A 20,265-nucleotide genomic window follows, 5' to 3' on the forward strand; every position below is an offset into this window, starting at 1 on the left:
CTCCTCATTAATTAAGCTTAATTACACCGCATGCTCGTTTATTTGCTGCTCATACAATCGTGAAGCCCATGTACAAATAACATACAGGTTTTATTTCGGGATTTTTTTTTTTTCTTTAGGGACAAAACGTACACAAAAAAAAAAAAAAAAAAGTCGAAAAAACAAAAAAAAACAAATCCACATAATTACAATTTTATACAGTGCAGAAAGAATTAAAATAGGTGTCACCGAACTGTACAACGTCAGGGTGGAAAAAAAAAAATAGAGAGGGAAGGGAGGGGAATAATCCTTCATTATATATATATTTCTATAAAAACATATGGAGGATTGTCTTTACACAGAGACCACGGTCGCTTGCAAATTTACAAAGGTTAACTAAAAAAACCCAAATCTATATGGCAAATATTGCCAACAGAGATTCCCCGATTTAATACTGATCAACTGAGACTATTCGTGTCTCCATTATTAGCAACAACAACAACAAAAAGAAATGTAGAATAAATAACAGGATGAGCATGGCTGTCTCTTTCCAAAGTGCCTTGTTCTCTCTGCATAGGGTCTGGTCCTGCAGTCTTTATGCAGGCAAAAAAAAAAAAAACCAAAATTAGTAATTCCAAAAAAATCCCTCTGAGAGATTTTTTTTTTTTTTTTTTTTTTTTTTGCCCGCTGGGTGTTGGCCGGCAAATAAAAAAAAAATAAAAAAATTTTTAAAAAAAGGAAAGAAAGGAAAAAAAAAACAAATTTAAAAAGGTATTTTTCCGGGCTCGAAGTGAGACGGGATTTGAGTTCGGGGTCTTTTCCAGCCCCCTCAGCCCGACCCGGCTCTGCTCCTCCCAGCCGAGCCGCTGCCATCGCTCACCGCCAAAACGAGTTTGAAATTTCATATTTTGTTTTTAAAGAAGTATCAAAACCTCATTTGGCAAAGCCTCACCCCAAATCGCAGCCGGGGTTTTCTGGACGGACGGGGGGAGCTGCATTTTGGCTTTCTCCTCCCCGGGCAGGAGAAGGCACGGGCGCTGCGGGCTCGCACCCCCGGCCGGGGCTCTGCTCATTCCCGGCTCCTCTCTCCGCTCCGCCGCCGCTTCCCCGAGCTCCGCTCCGTTCCTGCTGCCCAAAGCCAGGCTGGGACACCCCCCTGGCACCCAGAGCGTCCTGAGGGATCTCCTCTGGGGGATGCTCAGCGCTCGCCTGGCCGGCCCCAGCAGCGGGGATTTGCCGCCGCGGCTCACATAACGCACGGCTTGATGTCCTGGTATGTCACTTGTTGGTGGTAATAGGAGCCGCTGCCCGCTGAATGCATGGAGGAGGAGGCCATGGCGTTGAAAGAGAAGACGAATTCCTTTCTGTCGCACATGCTCGGAGACTGCGAGTGATACCGCGGGATGCCTGCGGGACGGGGGGAGAGATGGTCAGCAGCGCCGAGAGATTTAGGAGGGGAGAGTGAGCGAGGAGGAGGGAGAAAAACTCTGGATGGGGTAGAAAAAAAAATCCCAACAACCCAACCGGCCCTCTCGGCCCGGTCCGAGCGCGGATTTGGGGGTATTTCGGCACCGCCGGGGCCCCGCGGGTGCGGGCAGGTGCGGCGGAGCAACACCCGCGGCGCTTCCCTGCCCGGCCCGGGGCACTGCGACGAGAAGGGATTTGCTTTGGGTTTAGGGTTTGGGGTTTGTGGTTTTTTTTTCAACACTTCGATTTATTTTCTTTCGCCCCGGCTGTTTTTCCCATCGCCTCGGCCCGTGCGGGAAATGCGGCGGGTGCGGAGCGGGGCAGCTCCCGTTCGTACCGGGAGCGAGAGGCTCCGGGAGCGGGGATGCTCCTCCCGCTCCTCCCGCCAGCTCGCCATGGAAAAGCGCCCCGGGAATTCGGGCTGCGCTGGGGATGGGGTGTCCTGGCCGGGAGCGCTCCCCGCAGCTCTTTTGGGTGAAAATCAGGGCGTTTCGGTGAAGGCCGCGCACGGGCCCGGTGGCTCCTCGGGGCGGATTCCCAGCTCCGTTTTCCAGAGGCCCGGGATGCGCTGAGCTCCGGGAACTGCCCCGGGACCGGGCCTGCGGCTCTGCCCGGCTTCTGCAGCTCCGGCCCGGCCCGCCTGATGCTTTTTCCCCTTTTCGCTTTGTGTCTTTGACCCATTTGTTCTCCGCTTCACAGCCGTTCCCGTCAGGCACATCCCGCTCCCCCGAAGGCCCGGGGTGATGGGCAGGGACCCCCAAATCTGCCCCATCAGCCGCCCGTGGCTCCCCCGTGCCACGAGAGTCCCACAGCCACCGCATCCCGAGGGGAATTTGGGCAGCAAAGCGAAACCCAGCGCTGGCCTCGTCCCTTCCGAGGCCTCTTCCCGGCCAAACACCATTCCCATTCCAAGACCCAGGGCAAAAGCAGCCCCGACAGCTCCAGGAACGAGACCGAGCCGGGGTTTTGGGGCACGGGAGGATTTGGGGGGTCCGGGCCGCCGGCAGATGGAGGGAGGTGATGGGCCTGGGAAACACGGCCCTGAGATGTGTGGAAAACACAGCTGATGGCGGGGAAGGGGCCGGGACGGGACGGGGAGGGATGGAGCGGGTGGCGGAGCATCCGATGAGGAATTCCTCCCTTTTCCTTCTGCGGAATCCTCCAAGTCCCGATGGAGGTGGGAGAGCCCCAGGGTGCAACCCCGGCCTCTCCTTCCCGCAGCTCCCCGCTGCCTCAGCCCACCGGCTTTAGGCCCGGGACGGCCCTGGAGGTGAAGCAGCCGCCGGGAAGAGCGGAGCGCCGGCCCGGGAGAGCGGAGCGCCGGCCCGGGAGAGCGGAACCCCGGCCCGGGAGAGCCGAGCCCCGGCCCGGGAGAGCGGAACCCCGGCCCGGGAGAGCCGAGCCCCGGCCCGGCCGTTCCCGGCTCCGCAGCGGGGAGAGCCCCGACGGGAGCCCGGCTGCCCCGGGAAAGGAGGCGAGGAGCGAGGGCAAGGCATCTTCCCCTCGGGAACAGCACTAAGAGAGCCCCCGAAGCGGGATCCCGGCCCGCAGGGATGCGCCCCACGCGTGGCCGCGCCTTACCTTGGAGGTCGGCGGTGTTGTGGCTGTTCTGGTGCAGGTAGGGCTGGTCCAGGGAATGCGTGGAGAGGCTGGAGGAGAGCGGGTTGGCCGTGGGGTTGCAGGGCGAGAGGGGCTGCTGCTTGATGTAGGACGCGCCGGTGTTGAGGGCCGCCGAGGCGCTGGGCGCCCACGCCGAGGCCGAGCTGGAGTAAACCGAGTGCGGCTCCATCACGCCGCCGGCAGGGAGCAACGGGGATGCGGGCACGGAGCTGTCGTGGTGCGGGTATTCCCCGGCCGAGGAGCCGGTGCAGCCGCCCATGTAGCTGTGCCCACCGTTGGCGGGCAGGTGGGGCACGGAGTGTCCCGCCAGGCCCATCCCCTCCACGTTGCTGGACAAATGCCCGTTCATCATCCCCAAGCCCCCTTCGAGGGACAGGCTGTTGGGGGGGCAGGAGAGCCCCCCGGCCGAGCCCTGGAAGCCGTAGCTGTCGGGGAGGTGGTTGAAGCTGAGCCCGTTCATCATGCTGTACATGGGCTTCAGCGCCTGGCATTTCCTCCGGAACCCGCGGGGCCGGCGGCGGAACGAGCCCTCCTCGAACATGAACTCGCTGGCCGGGTCGATGGTCCAGTAGTGGCCCTTGCCCGGGCGTCCCAAGCCCTTGGGCAGCTTGATGAAGCACTCGTTGAGCGAGAGGTTGTGGCGCACCGAGTTTTTCCAGCCCTGGTAGGAGCCTCGGAAGAAAGGGAAGCGGCTCTGCAAGAACTGGTAGATCTCGCTGAGGGTCAGGCGTTTGGAGGGAGAGCTCTGGATAGCCATGACGATGAGGGCGATGTAGGAATAAGGCGGTTTCTCCGGCCGCCGGATCCCCGCGTTCGTCTTCTTCGCCTTGGGGCCGGCGCTGCCCGGGGCTCCGCCGCTGCCCGGGGCGCTGCCGGTCCCCGCCGAGGCGGCGTCCATGGCCGAGCTCTGCGGCTGCTTCTCAGCCACGGAGGACATGGGGCCGTAGCTGCTCTGCACCGGAGGAGGAGGGGGCTGAGAGGACAGAGCCTGCTGCGCTTCTGCAGTCATCTACGGCCAGGTCCGCGGCGGCCAGCCCCAGCCCCGGCCCTCCTCCGCCGCCCCCCCAGCGCCCCCCCAAAGGCCACGCTGCTGGGGGCTCGCCTCCACTCACCCACCGCCCTCCCTCCGGCGTCCTCCCGGCCCCCCGGCGGGCTGCCTTTCCACCGGGAGACTTCACCCCTCCGTGGATAAACAAATGGAAGCGACGACACCCCCCCACCCCCCCTTCGCCTCCTCCTCCCACTTTATCCCTAAATCCGAGCGCGGCTGCAGAAGGCGAGCGAGAGGCGGAGGGTCGGGGGGGCCGCAGGGAGGCGGGATGGGGGGGCGGGTGGAAGCGAGCTGAGCTCGGCTGCTGCGAGCGAGGAGCCGGGGCCGCCGCCCGCCCCGCTGCCCCTCGCCGGGCCGGGCTCCCGGGGCCGCCGCCGTCCCCTCCGGAGGCTTTAGCTGGGCCGGCGCTGCCGCTGCTGCGGGGAGCTGCTTCCCATCGCGGTGCCTGTCGAGTCTGCCCCCGGCCCCGCCGCTCGCCTTCTACTTTATCTCTCGCAGCGGCGTCCGCCGCTCCTTGACAGACGTAAGCGCGGAGCGGAGATCCCCGCCCCGAGCCGCTCCCCCCCGCCCTCCCGGCCGGCCCCTCCGCCGCCCCGTGCCGGCCCCTCCGCCGCCGCTCCCCGCTGCTGGGCAGCTTTTAAAGAGCCCTTTCCACGCCGCCCTGCCCCAGCCGGGGGGGCTGCACGCCGCGCCCCTGCCCGCCGCGGAGGGCACCGCGCGTGTGTCTGTGCCTCTTTCTGTCTGTCTGTCTGTGTGTGTGTGTGTGTGTGGTTTGTGCCACGCGTGACCGCGACGCGCCGTGGGGCTCCTCCAGCCCCGTCGCTGCCCTCTTTGGCAGGCCTGGGAAGCACGGGAAGGGCCCCACGCGGGTCCCTGCGGGCCGTGGGGCGGCGGAGGCGCTGCCCGGCTCCGGCTCCGGCTGCGCGCAGCTTCACCCACTCCGAACCCCCTCTTCTTGCGCTCTTTTTAAGCTCGGCGGGCCCGGGCAGGATGTTTATACTGCGCAATGTAAACACGGGCTCGGGGGTGCTTTAATAAAAAGAAATCGGCGAAAAGTCCCGCTGCCTCGCGAAATGCCCTTTTCTGCCTCCGCCGCCGCTCCGGGGCCGGGAACGGCCTTCGGGCTCCTCGCCTGCTCCGAAACTGCTTTAGGGATGAGGGTGGCTTGGTTTGTTTCGGGTCGTTCGGGGGTTTTTTGAGGGGGGTGTGTATAAATCTGGGCTGGAGTTCCGCGGCTCCATGCCCGGAGTTTGAGGCTCCGCTCCTGCGGTGCCGCGGCCACACGCGGCCGGTGGGGGGGGAAGGAGAATAGAAAGCCAGAGGGATAGAGACCCCCCCTTTTCTCCCTCCCCTCTCCCCCAAAAGCCACCTCTTTGAGCACCGTGCCACCGGCAGAGCTGTCACTCGAGGTAAGTCCCTTGAAATCGTTGTCACCTTCTCGCGGCCCGCGCGTGGGGAGCTGCGCGGAGCGGGGCGGGCGGGCTGCGGGTGGGCACCGGGCAAGGAAGGGCTCTCAGGGCTGCCCATGTGCCGGCTGCTGCCGCCTGCTCCCTCCCGACATTGGGGAAAAGAAAAGAGAAAGGAAAAAGGGAAAGAAATTCCACGCCGTCCCCCCTTGGCCGGTCGCAGGCCTCGGCGCGGGGTGTGGGTGCATCCCTGTGCAAAGAGAGACAGGGGACACCCCCCTCCCCGAGCCCCCTGCCTTCCAGCTTCTCTTTTCAAGTTTTTAATGATAATTTAATACCTTTTAAAGGAAAGATAGGCACCGATCGGGTTTCCAAACTCCCTCCGCGTTATTGGCGAGCAGTTGTGAGCAGCCTCGGGGGCGCCTGTCACATCTGTGGTACGACCAAGAGGGATTTCACATCAGGCTTTTCTTTTCTTTTTTTCTTTTTCTCTTTCTTTCTATCCTCCCCGCCAACACACACTCCTTTTCTCCCCTTTTGACATAAAAAAAAAAAAAAGCTTTAAAAAATAAAAGTCATCCTGCAGACAGCACCGGCCCTCCCGTTCCCGGTGCAAACGGGCCCGGGACAGGCACGGGAGAGCCCTGGGCAAACCCCAGGCTGGGGACAGATAGCCAGGGAGGGGTGGGAGGAGGTTGGGACGGATATTTCTGGAGCTTTTCCCCGGAGGAGGAGGAGAACGAGCAGCTCCGGCTGCCCGGGGAGGCGGCGGCCGCTCCCTCGGCGCGGAGCAGAACGAGAAGCGCGTGGCTGCTCGAGAAGGGGAGAAACCACCCCAAAAATCGCTTTTTTTGGGAAGCAATCACCTTCCGCGGGGCTTACATCCCCGAGGACGCTGGTGCAGAATATTCCCTTTGCTTCTCGCTGCATTTCTTTTTATTTTTTGCTGTGGCAGCGCATCTCTGACCCTGAGCTTTGCTCCGCATCGAATGTTCTCCCCCGGCTCGCGAAAAGGATGCGTTTCTTTGCTTTACATCACTCTGCGACCGCATCTCCCCGATCTGGCCCCAAAACACCCGGGGATTTGCTCTAAACACAGCACAGAGCACCCGTGAAAAAATCACGTTCAAAGGGTTCGCCACCGTCAGCCTTTCCACAAGGAAATAAAATATCCCAGAGTCAAAAAAACCCCCAAAACTCTCCGTGGAAATCAAACTATTTTCCCTCAAAGAAAACCAGTCCCTTCACGAGTGCCCTTTCCCCCTCTCGCAATATCTTTTAGGAGTGGGAAGATTTGGTTTCCGATGCATTTATTACAGCTAGCAAAAGTTAAAAATGGGGATATATCTCTGGGGGTCCTATAGGCCTCGTCGTGGGAATAGCAGAAATGTTGGAGGGTTTTAATCCGAGCCCACGAGTTGGGGAAAGGAGAGTTTTGGGGAGGAAAAGCCTGGAGGAGGAGGAGGAGGAGGAGGAGGAGGAGGAGGATGGTGTGGGGAAAAACGGGACTCGCGTTTGGTGTTGTCTGCTCGTGGTTTGGGTGGGTGAATCGAGTCCTCCCCCAGCCCCCGACGGGCTGAGATGAAAAGCAGGGAGAAAAAGAAAAAATGGCAAAAATTGAACTATCATCTGGTGCAATCAGCCTCTCCCATCCCGTTCTGAGCCCGCTTTACCGGCCCCACCAGCACCCCCGGCCCCGCCGCGCTTCCCACCCGGCTCCTTCCCAAACCCGCTCCCCTTCCCTCCCCCTGCCCCAAACTCGGGCCGTGTTTTGTGTAAAAATAGACAAATCCGAGCTTTCTTCCTTTTCCTGCGCCGAAGGTATTTTTACTAGCTAATTGCTTAAGTGAAGTCAACTCTGCGAGCAGGCCGGGTGTAACCCGAGGATGGAAATGTATATAGGTGGTATTGTTAGAGGGTGCTGCTCCGAGAGGGGCCGGGCTGTTCCTGCCAGCCCGGACCACCCAGGGCGAGGGGAGTGACCGCCCCGTGTCCCCCTCCCCGCTGTCCTGCTTTGCATTAACACCACCCGCGGGACCCCCCCTGCTCCCCAGCACCGGCCTTTTCCCCTCGCCTGCCTCGGGGTTTTTTTTTTTCCTTTTCAGTCGCCGCCATCCCCGTGGCCGCTGGCCCCAAATCCGCGGCGAATCGATCCCTAAATGTTTATTTAAAGGCGAGGGGGTGCATTCGAGCGAGGGGCTGGAGGATGGAGAGAGGAGAGCTGGGGGAAGGTGGAAGCACCGAGTGATGTTTTTAGGGGGACGCACGCACACTCCAAACTAATTTTTTGCGGGTCCATCACACGGCGAGGCTTTGCCCCCCACTCGTGGGATCTTTCCCAATCCCAGCCTCGGCCTCTCCCATTCCTGGAGGCAAAGCCCGGTCTCCAGGACCTGGAGAAGATTTTAGGAGAGCAGAAGCCGAAACTGGGAGCTCAGCAGAGCTGCCCGAGTGTCTGAGGCGGCTGCGGGGAGGTGCGGGCTGGCTGTCACCGCCGTGCCTCAGGCAGAAGTTCGGGACTTTGGTCAAAAAGGGAAAAAAAAGAAAAAAAGGAAAATTTTAATCTCCCCTTTTTGTCTCCCTTTTCCCCCTCTGCCCATCCCGAGTCTCCCCCCCGCGCCCTTCGAGCCCAGATTTTCCATGACGCCCTTCGATGAAATATTGCAGCACAGGAATTTACAGCCTCCTTCGGCTCGGGAATTTTTTTCTGTGGAGTTTTCTGGCAGGAGCCGATCCCTGCAATACAAATCGGTTCCAGCGATAATAAGCTCCGAGCGCTACCACTCAGACACAATCGCTTCCCACAGAGATCTTCCAAATATCTGCGGGTATTTATATCCCCGCTCAGGGACGGATAGCTAGAATGCTTTCCCGCGGGGATGCTTTTGGGCTGGCTGGGATTCAGAGCCCAAGATTTGGGTACCCAGAGAAACAGCGGGGTTGAGCCGCAGCAGAGCTGGGACCCGGCGAGTGATGCTCCCGCATCCCACAAATTCGCCCTTAAAGGCAGCTCGAATTGTAAATCCAGGTGTAAATCCAGGTGTAAATCCAGGTGTAAATCCAGGTGTAAATCCGCTCCTGAGACATTCAGGCTTTTCTGGACCAGGTTTCTTCCCTGGGGGCCCGCGGTTGGGGATACTCCCAAAGCGAACAGAACCCCCGGGAAGGGATATCCCCTCTCCCAGCAACTTGGCATAGCAGCGGCATCCAAACAAAATTCATAGCCACTTCCAGCTTTTCCAGCACCAAATCCAGTCAGGACAGAGATAAAATTGTGCTGGAGAAACCTTTGGATTCGCTGCTGAGATTTTTGGCATCGGGAACCACCTCCAGTCCCCGGCAACTCCCGATGCCAAAAGTCCGGCTGGGCCAAGCCGGGCCGGGGTCTCCACCAAACCAGGACGAGGGAATTCCACAGGGTTCAGCCTTATTTCCAGCCTCATGAAACCTTTTTGTTTGGCTCTTGCAGCGTTCTTTTTTGTTTTTTGGGGTTTTTTCCCCCCAAGTATAAACCAAACCCTGTCGAAATCCCATCAATGTGCCGGTGCTGGAGGAAGGGGAAATTTTAGCATCGGGCAGGCGAGGGTCATCAGACCCGTTTTGGGGTGTCCCACAAAATCCGTTTGCACCGAGAGGTGGGAGAAATTAAAACGGAATATCCCACATAAAGGAGGAACAGGTTATTTTCTTCCACGGGTGCCAAAAGCCGCAGGGACCATCCATTATCGGGATAAATGATGGGCAAGGTGGGGAGTGGATCGCTCCTAAATATCGTGGGGAGATGCGGGAAACAAGCACGGCGGGTCTGGGGAAGGACCCGGCCTCCCTTTTCCAGGGGACAGCACCCTGGGGGTGAGGACAGCGCGATCTCTGAGAGGAAAACCCCGAGGGGAGCCTGGGGGGACCCACGCGAGCCCCGGCTTCAGATCCAGGTGGGCTCCTTGGAGGGAGAAAGGATTTTATCCAAGCCGGGACCTCCGAGCATCACCCGGCCCGGGGTGAGAGGGGGTGCCGGCAGCTGGGCACTGCCCTGGGCAGGGGTCGGGGTCCCCAGCAGGGACCTTGTGCTTTGTCACCTGTGCCAAGAGGGCAGAGCCACCGGGGCAGGGCACGGCGGTGCCGCGGGGGGAGCGAACAGAGAGGGATGCTGAGGACAGGGATGTCCCCGGGGGTACCACCCTGCCGGGGGAGCAAAACTGCAGTGCGAGAGGCTCCCTGGTGCTACAGAACCCTCTTGTCCCTGCTCACGGAGCCCAGGGACAGAGCACTTGCAAGAGCAGCTTTTACTGCAGGGAAGCTCGGAGTATTCCTGCGGAGAAAGGAAAACCTCACGGGAGCGGAGCTGGGCTGCACAACGGCCTGGTAGCCTGCATCTTTTAAATCTTATTTCTACAGTAAATCCCGCACAGAAACTCCGTGTTCCCCCTTTCCCAACCCAAAGCGGAGGCTCACAAACGCCGCCAGAAATTCCCGCTGTGAACAACCTCCCTCGCCCATTCTCCCTTTCCAAAGACCTGCGGGTGGTTTTCCTTGGAAGCCTTCCCGACAAAAGCTGTTTTCCACCGCTAGAATTCCCAAATAATGATGTGCATCAGCGCCTTTGGGTGCTGCAGGTTCGCGGACCGCTCTACTTTGAAGCTTCCAGAGCAGAGAGTTAAAATACACCAAAATTTGGCTTATCGTCTTTCCCACCCCCTGATAACAGAGCAGCTCCTCGAAAATCCTTTTGCACAACCAGCCTCCAAGTAAATATTAAAAGAGAACTGGAGGGGCTTTAAAAAAAAATCTTCTGCAGGGAATAAAAAGCTCGGCTGGCGTTCCTGGGAAAGATGCGCTGTGGATACGAGAAATGCCCGAGCCAAGGTGGGAAAACTTTCCCCAGCAAGGGTTGTGGTGCCCGAGGTTAAACGATTTCTGCAGCAAAAGGGATTGATTTTTATTTGGGGGAGAATCATCCTGGGAACGGGAAGGCAACGGGTGCATTGGTGTGTTTGTCTTCCCACTGTGAATATTTTGGGGCTTTTGGGGTAAATGTGCGTGTGGGGAAGGCAGAGAGGAATTGGGAAGAATTCTGTAAAACACCCCAAAACGCCAAAAAAAAAACCCGAAAGAACGATCCACTGAAAACAACGACAAAACACCCCCACCTAAAATAAAGAAAAACCGCACCAAACCTGGCCCAGACCTCACTAAAATTTCGAATAATGAACCCAGAAATGGTTTTGCTTTTCCCATTCTCAGAACAGCTCAGAAAATCGCAAAACTCTCAGAGCAGCACCCTCAGCTCCTCTCTCTTAATTTCCCTCAAATTCAATTGTTAAAAGGCACCGACTCATTTTGCATTATCCCCCTTTAAAGTCGGCGGGTGAAGGAATTTCTTCAGATCCCTTTTTCCCGCAGATTTTGCGGGATACCTGCGGGCAGAGATGCTGCCCGTGGGCTGAGGTTGCGGCATGAGAATTTCCCTTCCAGGATTATTCGTTTCTCCTTTGGAAAGGATCGAATTTGAGCTCTTGGCTCAAAGCACCGCGGGCTGAAGGAGTTTTTCCCCATCCGGACACGCGGGGTGTCCCCCGTGTCCCCTCTCCCCACGCGTGGGGACATCCAGGAGTGCGGCTGAGCCCTAAAAGCCGTGGGAATGTCCCGAGTGGGAGCGGGTCCGGTGTCAGAACCCTCCCGGCTGAGCTGCAGCGGCTGCGGGAGAGGCAAACACAGGCGGGCTGGGAAAGCAGAGCTGGCACAGCAGGAAAGGGATTTCTCATCGGGATGAGGGGTTGGAGCTGAGCTGGAGCACAGCCCTGGTTGTGGTTCGTCCAGGAAAGGAAAACAGAAATGTTTCGGAATTCTGCAGTGAATAAATGGGAATGGAGAGATTGTGCTGGACGGGAGAGAGAAGAGAGAATAAAAAAGTGGGAACAGACGGAATGGGCAGAAGGAAGGAAAGAAGGAAAGGAGAAAAGAGCGAAAGACAGAGAAAAAAGAGAAAGAAAGAGAGAAAGAGAGAGAGAAAGAGAGAGAGAAAGAGAGAAAGAAGGAAAGAGAGAAGGAAGGAAAGAGAGAAAGAAAGAGAGAAAGAAAGAGAGAGAAAAGGAAAGAAGGAAAGAAGGAAAGAAGGAAAGAAGGAAAGAAGGAAAGAAGGAAAGAAGGAAAGAAGGAAAGAAGGAAAGAAGGAAAGAAGGAAAGAAGGAAAGAAGGAAAGAAGGAAAGAAGGAAAGAAGGAAAGAAGGAAAGAAGGAAAGAAGGAAAGAAGGAAAGAAAGAAAGAAGGAAAGAAAGAAAGAAAGAAAGAAAGAAAGAAAGAAAGAAAGAAAGAAAGAAAGAAAGAAAGAAAGAAAGAAAGAAAGAAAGAAAGAAAGAAAGAAAGAAAGAAAGAAAGAAAGAAAGAAAGAAAGAAAGAAAGAAAGAAAGAAAGAAAGAAAGAAAGAAAGAAAGAAAGAAAGAAAGAAAGAAAGAAAGAAAGAAAGAAAGAAAGAAAGAAAGAAAGAAAGAAAGAAAGAAAGAAAGAAAGAAAGAAAGAAAGAAAGAAAGAAAGAAAGAAAGAAAGAATATTTAAAGTGAACGATTAAAAGAACGAGAGAAAAGACAAAAAGCAAGAAGTGCGAAAAAGACAGAAAAGGGGCAGAATGAGAGAGAAAACCCAAAAGCAAAAACCCCAAAGAAAACAACGCAAGCACGGAAAGGGGAATTATTTTCCCGCAAAACCAAGAATAGGACACAATTTAATTTTTTTCCCTGGAAAACGGGGGAGAATAGGACACAATTTAATTTTTTCCCTGGAAAACGGGGGAGAATAGGACACAATTTAATTTTTTCCCTGGAAAACGGGGGAGAATAGGACACAATTTAATTTTTTCCCTGGAAAACGGGGGTGAGAGGGAGGGAAGAACGGGGCCCCGCGGAGAGGAGCACGAAGGGCGAACACACCCGGAGCGGCTCCTCCTGTCCCTCTCCTTCCCCGGGGCAGAGACACGAGAGGGAGCAGAGATTCGACAGCGATTTCCCCGTGGGTTTTCCACGTTAAACCCGGCTTAACCCCCGCGGGGAGAGCGGCGCGCCCGGCCCCGCGCTCGCTCCGTAGGTGGCCGTGTATATTTGGGTTGGAGCCGTGTTTATGTTAATGAAAAAGGCTGAGATTACAAACAGACCACTGAATGCCCGCGGTGTTGCTGCCGGATTGGTGGAAGATGTGTACTTTCAACCGTAATCGCTTTTGGGGCAGCAAATCTGATTTTAAAAAAAAAAAAAAAATGATGTAAAATTATTATTTTTAGCGGTAAGGAATTAAGGATCTCTGGGGCTGCTCCTTGCTCTGTGGTTTTCCAGTGGTGAAGGAGGGGATGGAGAAGGGTTGCAGGGAAAAATCTCCGAAATTCAGCCATAAATCCAACAAAAACGAGCCCTGGAGGAGGGCAGGGAAAAGGGGGAGTTCATCTCGCCCTCCCTGAATCCACCTCGACCCCGCAGAAAGGCTCCCAATGGGAAATGGAATTATGTCCCCCAAAACCTCGGCTGCTGGGGACATTGTGCTCAGGGGTTTGTCCTTGCCCGGGTGTAGATTGAAAGAACACGAAATTTACTCTAAAATCCCGTTAATTCACTCATTTAGGATGGGATATATATGTTTGCATATATAAAATAACTCCAGTCCTTTTAAATGCAACTAAGAATAAAAAAAAAATCATTAATTTACATTAAAAAAATAAAATATAAGGAGTTTTTAAATTAATTTTTAGGGTGGGTAGGAGCAGCAACCATCATCCTGTAACTTTGTTTTCAGAGTCTGGGTTTGGGGTCAGTCCTTTTCTTGTTTTCTTCATAAAACCTCTCTCCAAAATTATTCTTGCACCCCCCTCCCAATCTGCATTTGAAAGTTTGAACAGCTGAAAGTTAAAAAATCCGATTTTTACAGATTTTTTTTTCCCTTTCACTCGATAAATCCCCAGCACGGAGAGATCCACTTTAGGTCCCAGGGAGGGGATTTTTTTTCCCTCCAGGAGCTCTGGGAGCGAACGTGCGCTCAGCCTTTGGCATCTCCCTCGCTTTCAACACTTTCCTTTTGTGGGCAAAAGCTCTCGGCGGAGGAGCCCGTGCGGCAGAACCCGGCGGACCTGGAGGATTTGGATATTCAGATATTTTACTACTGTTAGGATTCCCTCATTGACTGAAGAACAAAGAAAATCCCTGGAAAGGGATGCGGACGGAATTCGGGGCAGATTTTAGCAGGGAAGGTGTTCCAAAAAACAAGGGGGGAGAAGGGAAAATGAAAAAAACCCGATTTTAAAATAAAACCAGAGATGCAGGGGAGAATTCCCGCTGGGTTTTGGAGGCAGAGGAGTGCTCCAAAAACAGCATTTTCTGCCTTAAAATATCTTTAGGGTGTCCAACCATCCCCCCGAGACAGCGAAGACTCAAAGTGTGAAGCTCAGAGCGAGAGCAGAGGAGTTTCTTTCTTCTCTCCTCGCACCTGGAATTATTTATTTATTATTTAAAATTATTAAAATGATTTATTATTTAAAATTATTTAAATTATTTATTATTTAAATTATTTATTATTTATTCCCTGATGATTTTTCCCCCTCTCTTTTTTTTTTTTTTATTTTTTATTTTTTTTATTTTGATAAAGGGCGAGCATTTCGTTTTCTCTGCGACATGAAACGATGATTCTGCAGGAAGGACAGGAAAAAAAAAAAATAAAACCAACCAAACAACAACAAACCACCCCTAACTCCGAGGATTTGAGGCGAATATCGCCCAAAATAAGCCGGTGCTGCGAGGGTCAGGTAGGCCCTGCGGTGATGCCAGGGCTGGGGGACACCGGGGGTCCCCGAAAGGTGGGCAGGGGGACACAGAGAGCTGTCCCCTGCCCTGCCACACGCCCAGGGACACCCCCCGGGCTGTGACCCCCGCATCCGACCGCGCCGAACGGGGCTCGGCGAGAGCAGATGAAAGCCATGTCACATTAATGTCAGCTCACAGCTCGAGCCCACACAGCCTTGATTGCTCTTATTAATCTTGCCAATTTGTCTGTCAGCACTCGGCTAATCCCTAAATAGCCTCCCAACAGGTGCTTCATGCTTCCGCCACATCCCCGCTCCGCCGCCCGCACCTCCCGGGAGCGCCGCTCGCCCTCCCCGGTGACACCGGCTCTGTCCCCGCCTGCGAGCCGCTCCGCTCCCCCGCCACGCCTGCAGGGGAGACAGGCGGCTTTGCAGATGTTGTTTAGTCTGTCCAAAAAGAGGAGCGGGCTTCCCAGAAGGCAGCGATGAGCGGGGTTTGGGGAGAGGGGAGATGCTGGGGAGTGGCGGAGGGGAATTACCGGAGGGTGAGCAAACCCTCCTTGTGATTTGTCCCGCATCAGGATGAGAAAACACATTCATGGCCCAACTTCTCACAGCAGGGAGCTGTGCTGCTCCTGTTCGTGGTGGGTTTGGTGTTTTATGGACAGGGGAGAAGATTAAAACAAAAAAGTCCGAGTTGAAGCTGCAGGGGAGAAGCCACTTTAAACCCTGAGCTGTTTTATCATAAACTCGTGGAATGGTTTGGCTTGGAAGAAATCTGAAAACTCGTCTTGTTCCAGCTCCCTGCCATGGGTTCCAACACCTTCCACCAGCCCAGGTTGCTGTTTATCCTGCACTTAAGCTGAGGGTTGATTATTTTCTTTACTACTCTATCAGAAAATCCACTGGCTTGTTATGGTGTGTGTTCAGCCATAAAGCCTCAGCCACGTCAATTCTTCAGCAAAAGACTAAAATTATTGTGTTGTGAGGCTTAATCTTCCTAAAGTCATTATTTAGCACGGCGGTCTTAAATCACAAAACACAGATTTTGTGTTTAGAACTCTTAATAGCTAAACTAAATTAACTGCTAAACCCTTTTAATTGCTAAAGGAGAGCTCAGGTTGTTTTCTTCTCTCGACATTTTGAGAAAAAAAAAATAAAAAAAATATTTATTTCTGTTTGGCAACTGTGCTGCATGGAACGTTTTGCAGGCAGGTTACAAAGTGGTGATTCCTGCTGTGACTCACCTGCAAGGGGCTCTGCTCTGGAGGAAGAGCCACCAAACCTCTCTCCATGCAGCAGGATGCTTTTTTATATCCAAAGATGCTTGGATCCACACCCAACCTAGCAGGAAGGAAGAGCTTTCAGGAGCATCTTCAACAATTCCTCCAAGAAATGAAGACTCCACTAAAAGAGCTCAGAGCTGTTCATTGTTAACCCTTGGGTGCTCCAGATCAGATCCTAAAATCTCCTAAAAACACCATTCCCCACTGAAAGCTCTTTCACTCCATCCTAACCTGAATTTATTATCAGGAGACAGATTTTTTAAATTGTTTTTTTCCTTTTCTTTCCCCCTGAACCATTTGTTTCATCCAATAAATCCATCCATCACAGCGAGCTGGAACCGACCTGGGATCCAAGGATAATTTTAGCTGTGCAGCGTGTCAGGAAACGGGCAGCAGCCCCGTGTGATGCAAATATTTGGACGAGCGAGAGGTAGGAAGGATTGTCCAAATGTTTACTGAAGGCTGTTGATAGCCCCAGGATTTATAACTGCTGGATAACGCCTGCCCCCACGCAGCTCCTCCAGCAGGTGCATCCAGTTTCCGCACGACACGCGGGGTGTGTGTGCTCTGGAAAGGGGATGCAGGATGCAGCCAGCTCCCCGGGATTCAGCTCCCTTTTCCCAGCTGCTCCACCAGCTTGGAGCCCTTGGAGCAGCAAGACAGGAGCTCAGGATCCACTCCAATGATTCGTGCCCCTGAGAGCAATTCCAGCCATTGGAAAAACAAAACACGGCCAGTCGGAATTTCTTAAGTGAAACCAATGCTAGGAACTGTTCAGGCCCATCAAAATATTCCCTGTCACTCTCCTTCAGCGCTGCGGCAGCGCAGGAAATTCATGGCATTGTTGTGCTTATTGTTCTTGGCATTTCGCTTCCTCGCTTGCAGCCCCGGGATTGGAGCTCTTCTGTCTCCCAGCGAGCCCTGGCTGCTGCTGGGGGCACAGCACAAGTGCTGGCAGAGCACTTGGAGCCATTGCTGGTGCTCAGACAGCTCCAGCTTTTCAGAGCCCACTGGAAATGTCCCATAGCTGCTGCCAGGTGGCCTCTTCCAGCCAAAAGAGGAGAGTACGTCCAATAAAAACCAGGCTGATGCACTGGAAATGGGAATGTAGTCAAGGGAAGGCTCTGCTGCCTTGATACGCCCTCCTGTACCCTACTCAGGAGGTCTCTGCACGGTCCAGAGGCACCTCAGAGGGCTCCAGCCCAAATTTCTGCTCGAGGCAGGTCCATTGGCATCTCTAGACTGGGTCAGACCTGGCTTTGTTCAGCTGAGCCTTTAACACCTCCAAGAAGAGGCTCCAGCAAGCAGGGCTATGGACAGCCCAGGCAGCAGAGGAGCTGTCAGTGCCCTCATGTCCATCCAGCCAGGGTGGGAGGCTCTGCTGTCAGAGCAGAAGCTCTTTTGGCTGTAATTCCCTTCACCGTGTGATAGAGGAGCAGCATCCCATGGAACTGGAGAGGTCAGCACGGGGTTGAGTCACTCAGCTCCGGTCATCTCCTTCCCCCGCACCATTTTGCAAGTTCTGGTGATGCTGGGAATGTGAACTCATGGATTTAACATGCTGCAGACACCCAGACAGCTTTTCTTAGCAGCAAACAGCAACTGCATCAGCTGCAGAAAAGCCTTTAATTCATCACAGCCCTGCAGGAGCAGTTTCCAGACTGCTCCGATGGGGAATACAATGGCCCTATTGTTTTTCCAAAGGGAGATTCCTTCATTTCAGGCTATTGCATAAACTGTGTGTTTTCTATTTGTTACCTGACTCATTCCAGTGACCTCCCTGAGATGGGATTGAGATCACTGGGAGCGATGAAAGGAACCCTCGCGGGCTGAGGACCAGATTGTCAGAGTCACCTCTTCTGCTTTGGTTCACGACCTGGGAGGAGAACTTGTTCTTCGGGGGGGAAGAAGTTGTGTAATAAAATATATGGGGAAAAAAAAAAAAAGAAAGAAAAAAGAAGCAAGTGCTCAAATTCCAAAGTCATCTGTTGTGCTCCATGAAATTTTTCCGTGCATTGAAAGAATTCAATCCTGTGTTTGATTCTCAGGGTGACCTTAGATGGGGAATCCTAACTCAGACTCCTCTCGCCTTGAATGCATTTTGCAACAGTTCCTGGTGTCGGCAGCTCTTGGTAACATCCCAAAAATGCTGGAAATGCTTTCCAGGCAAGAATCTGGAGCCATCCAGATGGGATGTGAGGAAGAACCAGTCCCAGCTGGAAGAGTGGCTGGTTGGTAGCTGGGACCAGCACTGCAGGTGTAGGAAGATCTGAAGGTTTCATGGTGGCCGTGCATCGATGTCTTCAGGTTTCCTCAGCTGTGAGCCTTGGGGTTATATTTGGGCTCCAAAGGGGATGTGCAGGGGGCTGGAAGAACCTTCCTGAAGGTTTCCCTCCATGGGGAATGGCCAGAGGGATTGCACATGGATGGAGCTGGCTCTTCCCAGTGTGTGCAGAGTGCTGGGAACGGGAGAGATTAGGTGAAGGAAAAGGGAGGGTTTGTTTGTGAGGACATACACACAATCCTTCCACAAAACGGATCAATTAAAACCCCCTGGAGGAAGAAATTAACTTTGTGTTATCTTTCCATACTGCTGAACCTCTGGGCTGGGAATTCATTCTCTCTTTTCCAGCCAGGTGAGGGAGATCAATCCTTTTTTTAGCTCTGACCCTGCCAAGCCCTGAAATTCAAGCATGGCTTTCCTCACCTGTAAACACTGCTGCTCTCTGCCTCCCCTTGCTACTGAAATCCAGCCAGGAGAAGATTGCAAACCCTGGAGGATTTGGGCCAGTGTTAAGCAAAGCAGGAATGAACAAGCTCAGCACACCCTGGTGCATCCCCATGCCCTTGGGAATGGAAGGGGTGAGCCTTGGCTTGTGGTCCAGCCCAGCCTGGTGCTTTTAGCTGTACAAAAGTGATTTTGTTTTTTCCAAAGCAAACCATTACTGGCAGTCTGGAAGGGGTTTATCCTACAGAATCTGCCCTGCCTCATCTGCCAGGGAACATGCAGGACTCAACTCCTCTTCCTTGGAGTAAATCACAGTGTGGGGCTGCCTTATCTCAGCCAGAGCCCCCGAGCAGGAATGCTGCACTGTCCAGCCCTTGGGCCACCCAGCCCTAATCCCAGGAATCAGCTCCAGGCCCACACTCTGACCCTCCAGAGCCGTATTTTTGCAAGGTCAGGAGGCTGGGAGGTAAAAGGGGAGTGGGGAATAGCAGGGAGAGATTCAAGGCAGGCTCTGCACTGAGATTTCGTGGAAATGTTTACACTGGCCATGGAGTGGAGACTTGAGCCTGTTCCCCTCTCCAGATTTGCGGGAAATCTGCATCAGGTGTGGACACAGCTCCAGCTTCCATCTGTCCTGGATGAGGGTGGCTTCACACCCTTTTGCTTGGTTGTTTTAATGGATCCAAGTCAATCGAGGAAGGGTTGGATGTGGCAGCCAGCCCTGACAGGCATCATTTCATCCCTGGTTCCTTCCTAGGACAACAAGGCTGCTTTTAGTTTGAGGTGTAGCCAGAGGGAAGGATAAATAAGGAAAATCAGATGGCAGCAGGGCACATGGCAGAGGAGGGGAGAGACAGCTCTGTCAGATGGAAGTGAATGGATGGAGAAACAGCTCTGAGTATTTCCTTCGTCCATCACAGAATATTTTGTGCTGTGCTGAGGTGATTCAGCACCTGCCAGCTTGTCAGCAGAAAGGATGACAGAGAGGACAGCAGTGGTTGGAGAGGGCTCACTGTGTACACGTGGAGGAACCATTCCATCCTGTGTGGATGTGTTCTCTGGGATCAGGACAAAAAATAATTTGATGTGAAGTTTCTCTGCGAAATCTCTGTTGCATTTGGCTGGAAGGGCCAATGAAGGGGATTCATCCAAGAAACAGCTGTGCAAAGGGTCACTGAGCGTGGACTGGCTGTCCATCAGGAACAGGGAAAGGCTGTGTAGCACACCATTCCCAGGACACATTTCAATCAAGAGAGTGAAAAGGGGTCAAAGGGAATGCTCCAAGCAAAATTCTGATTTTCTCAAGTTGCTAAACTGAAATCAGGTTACTATTTCTTTTTGTGTATAAATCCTTTTTGAATGGAAGGGAAAACATCATTTCCTTCTCTCTAAGGGCTGGTATCAACAAAGGATGTGATCCACTGCCCAGTGAAGTAAGAATTCAGGGTCCACTATCAAGGGCTGCACAGTGAATTCTTCCTTAACATCTCATTGCAATGAGCTGCTCCAACCCCTCCTGAGCTTTTTGAGTGGCTCATTTTCAGAATGAAAATCTTCAGAAGTGAAGCCCAGGAAGTCACTCTTGCCCAGCTCCCAGCCCAGCTGCCTCGTCCTGTCCCTGTCCCACTTGAGCCACCCACAGCAGCATCCCTGAATTCTATTTCTATTTCAGCCCTCACTTTGCTCCATGTCTCCTCCCTCCCTCCCTCCCTCCCTCCCTGCCTCCCTCCCGTGCAGCTGCTCAGCTCTGCGAGGGAAAGGCTCCCAGATGTGCCGGGGAGGGAGCGGGCAGAGCCCTGAATTCCACTCTGTGCCGTGTGGACTCTTTGTATATTTAGTTTTGAAGGAGGAAATATGTGGAGTCCTTGGAGGACGGCCGGGGACCAGGCACGGCCCTGGGAGCTCCGGCACCGCGGGGCTACCAGGTCCTGCAAGTCCCCTGCCCTTGGCTC

The 20,265-nt window shown here is 54.1% G+C and overlaps 1 protein-coding gene and 1 long non-coding RNA gene across 4 annotated transcripts; one reads left to right on the plus strand and one right to left on the minus strand.

Annotated features, from left to right (window-relative positions):
- Positions 1-71: 71 nt before the first annotated feature.
- On the minus strand, positions 72-4,118 carry FOXF1 (forkhead box F1). The gene is made up of 2 exons (XM_086847224.1): positions 3,028-4,118; positions 72-1,386 (listed from the first exon to the last, which is right to left on the minus strand). The coding sequence occupies exons 1-2, from the start codon at positions 4,073-4,075 to the stop codon at positions 1,226-1,228; spliced, it is 1,209 nt and encodes a 402-aa protein (XP_086703350.1). The 5' UTR covers positions 4,076-4,118; the 3' UTR covers positions 72-1,225.
- Positions 4,119-5,201: 1,083 nt separating this feature from the next.
- On the plus strand, positions 5,202-20,002 carry LOC111934427 (uncharacterized). 3 transcript variants are annotated; one of them, XR_002867206.2, is made up of 4 exons: positions 5,202-5,526; positions 14,146-14,302; positions 15,914-16,015; positions 17,634-20,002. It is a non-coding gene; the product is annotated as an uncharacterized LOC111934427 (long non-coding RNA). The 3 variants fall into 3 exon arrangements; XR_015275335.1 differs by lacking the exon at positions 15,914-16,015; XR_002867205.2 differs by lacking the exon at positions 17,634-20,002 and having other exon boundaries at positions 15,914-17,625.
- The last annotated feature ends 263 nt before the right edge of the window (positions 20,003-20,265 follow it).

The sequence above is a fragment of the Cyanistes caeruleus genome, chromosome 12 (assembly GCF_971803275.1).
Source record: "Cyanistes caeruleus chromosome 12, bCyaCae1.hap1.1, whole genome shotgun sequence".
NCBI lineage: Eukaryota > Metazoa > Chordata > Aves > Passeriformes > Paridae > Cyanistes > Cyanistes caeruleus.

Bases quoted from the DNA above. Each gene is read 5' to 3' on its own strand.
- FOXF1 (XM_086847224.1), bottom strand. From the start codon at position 4,075: ATGACTGCAGAAGCGCAGCAGGCTCTGTCCTCTCAGCCCCCTCCTCCT. The intron at 1,387-3,027 runs GTAAGGCGCGGC...CCCGTCCCGCAG, and splicing joins CAACACCGCCGACCTCCAAG to GCATCCCGCGGTATCACTCG.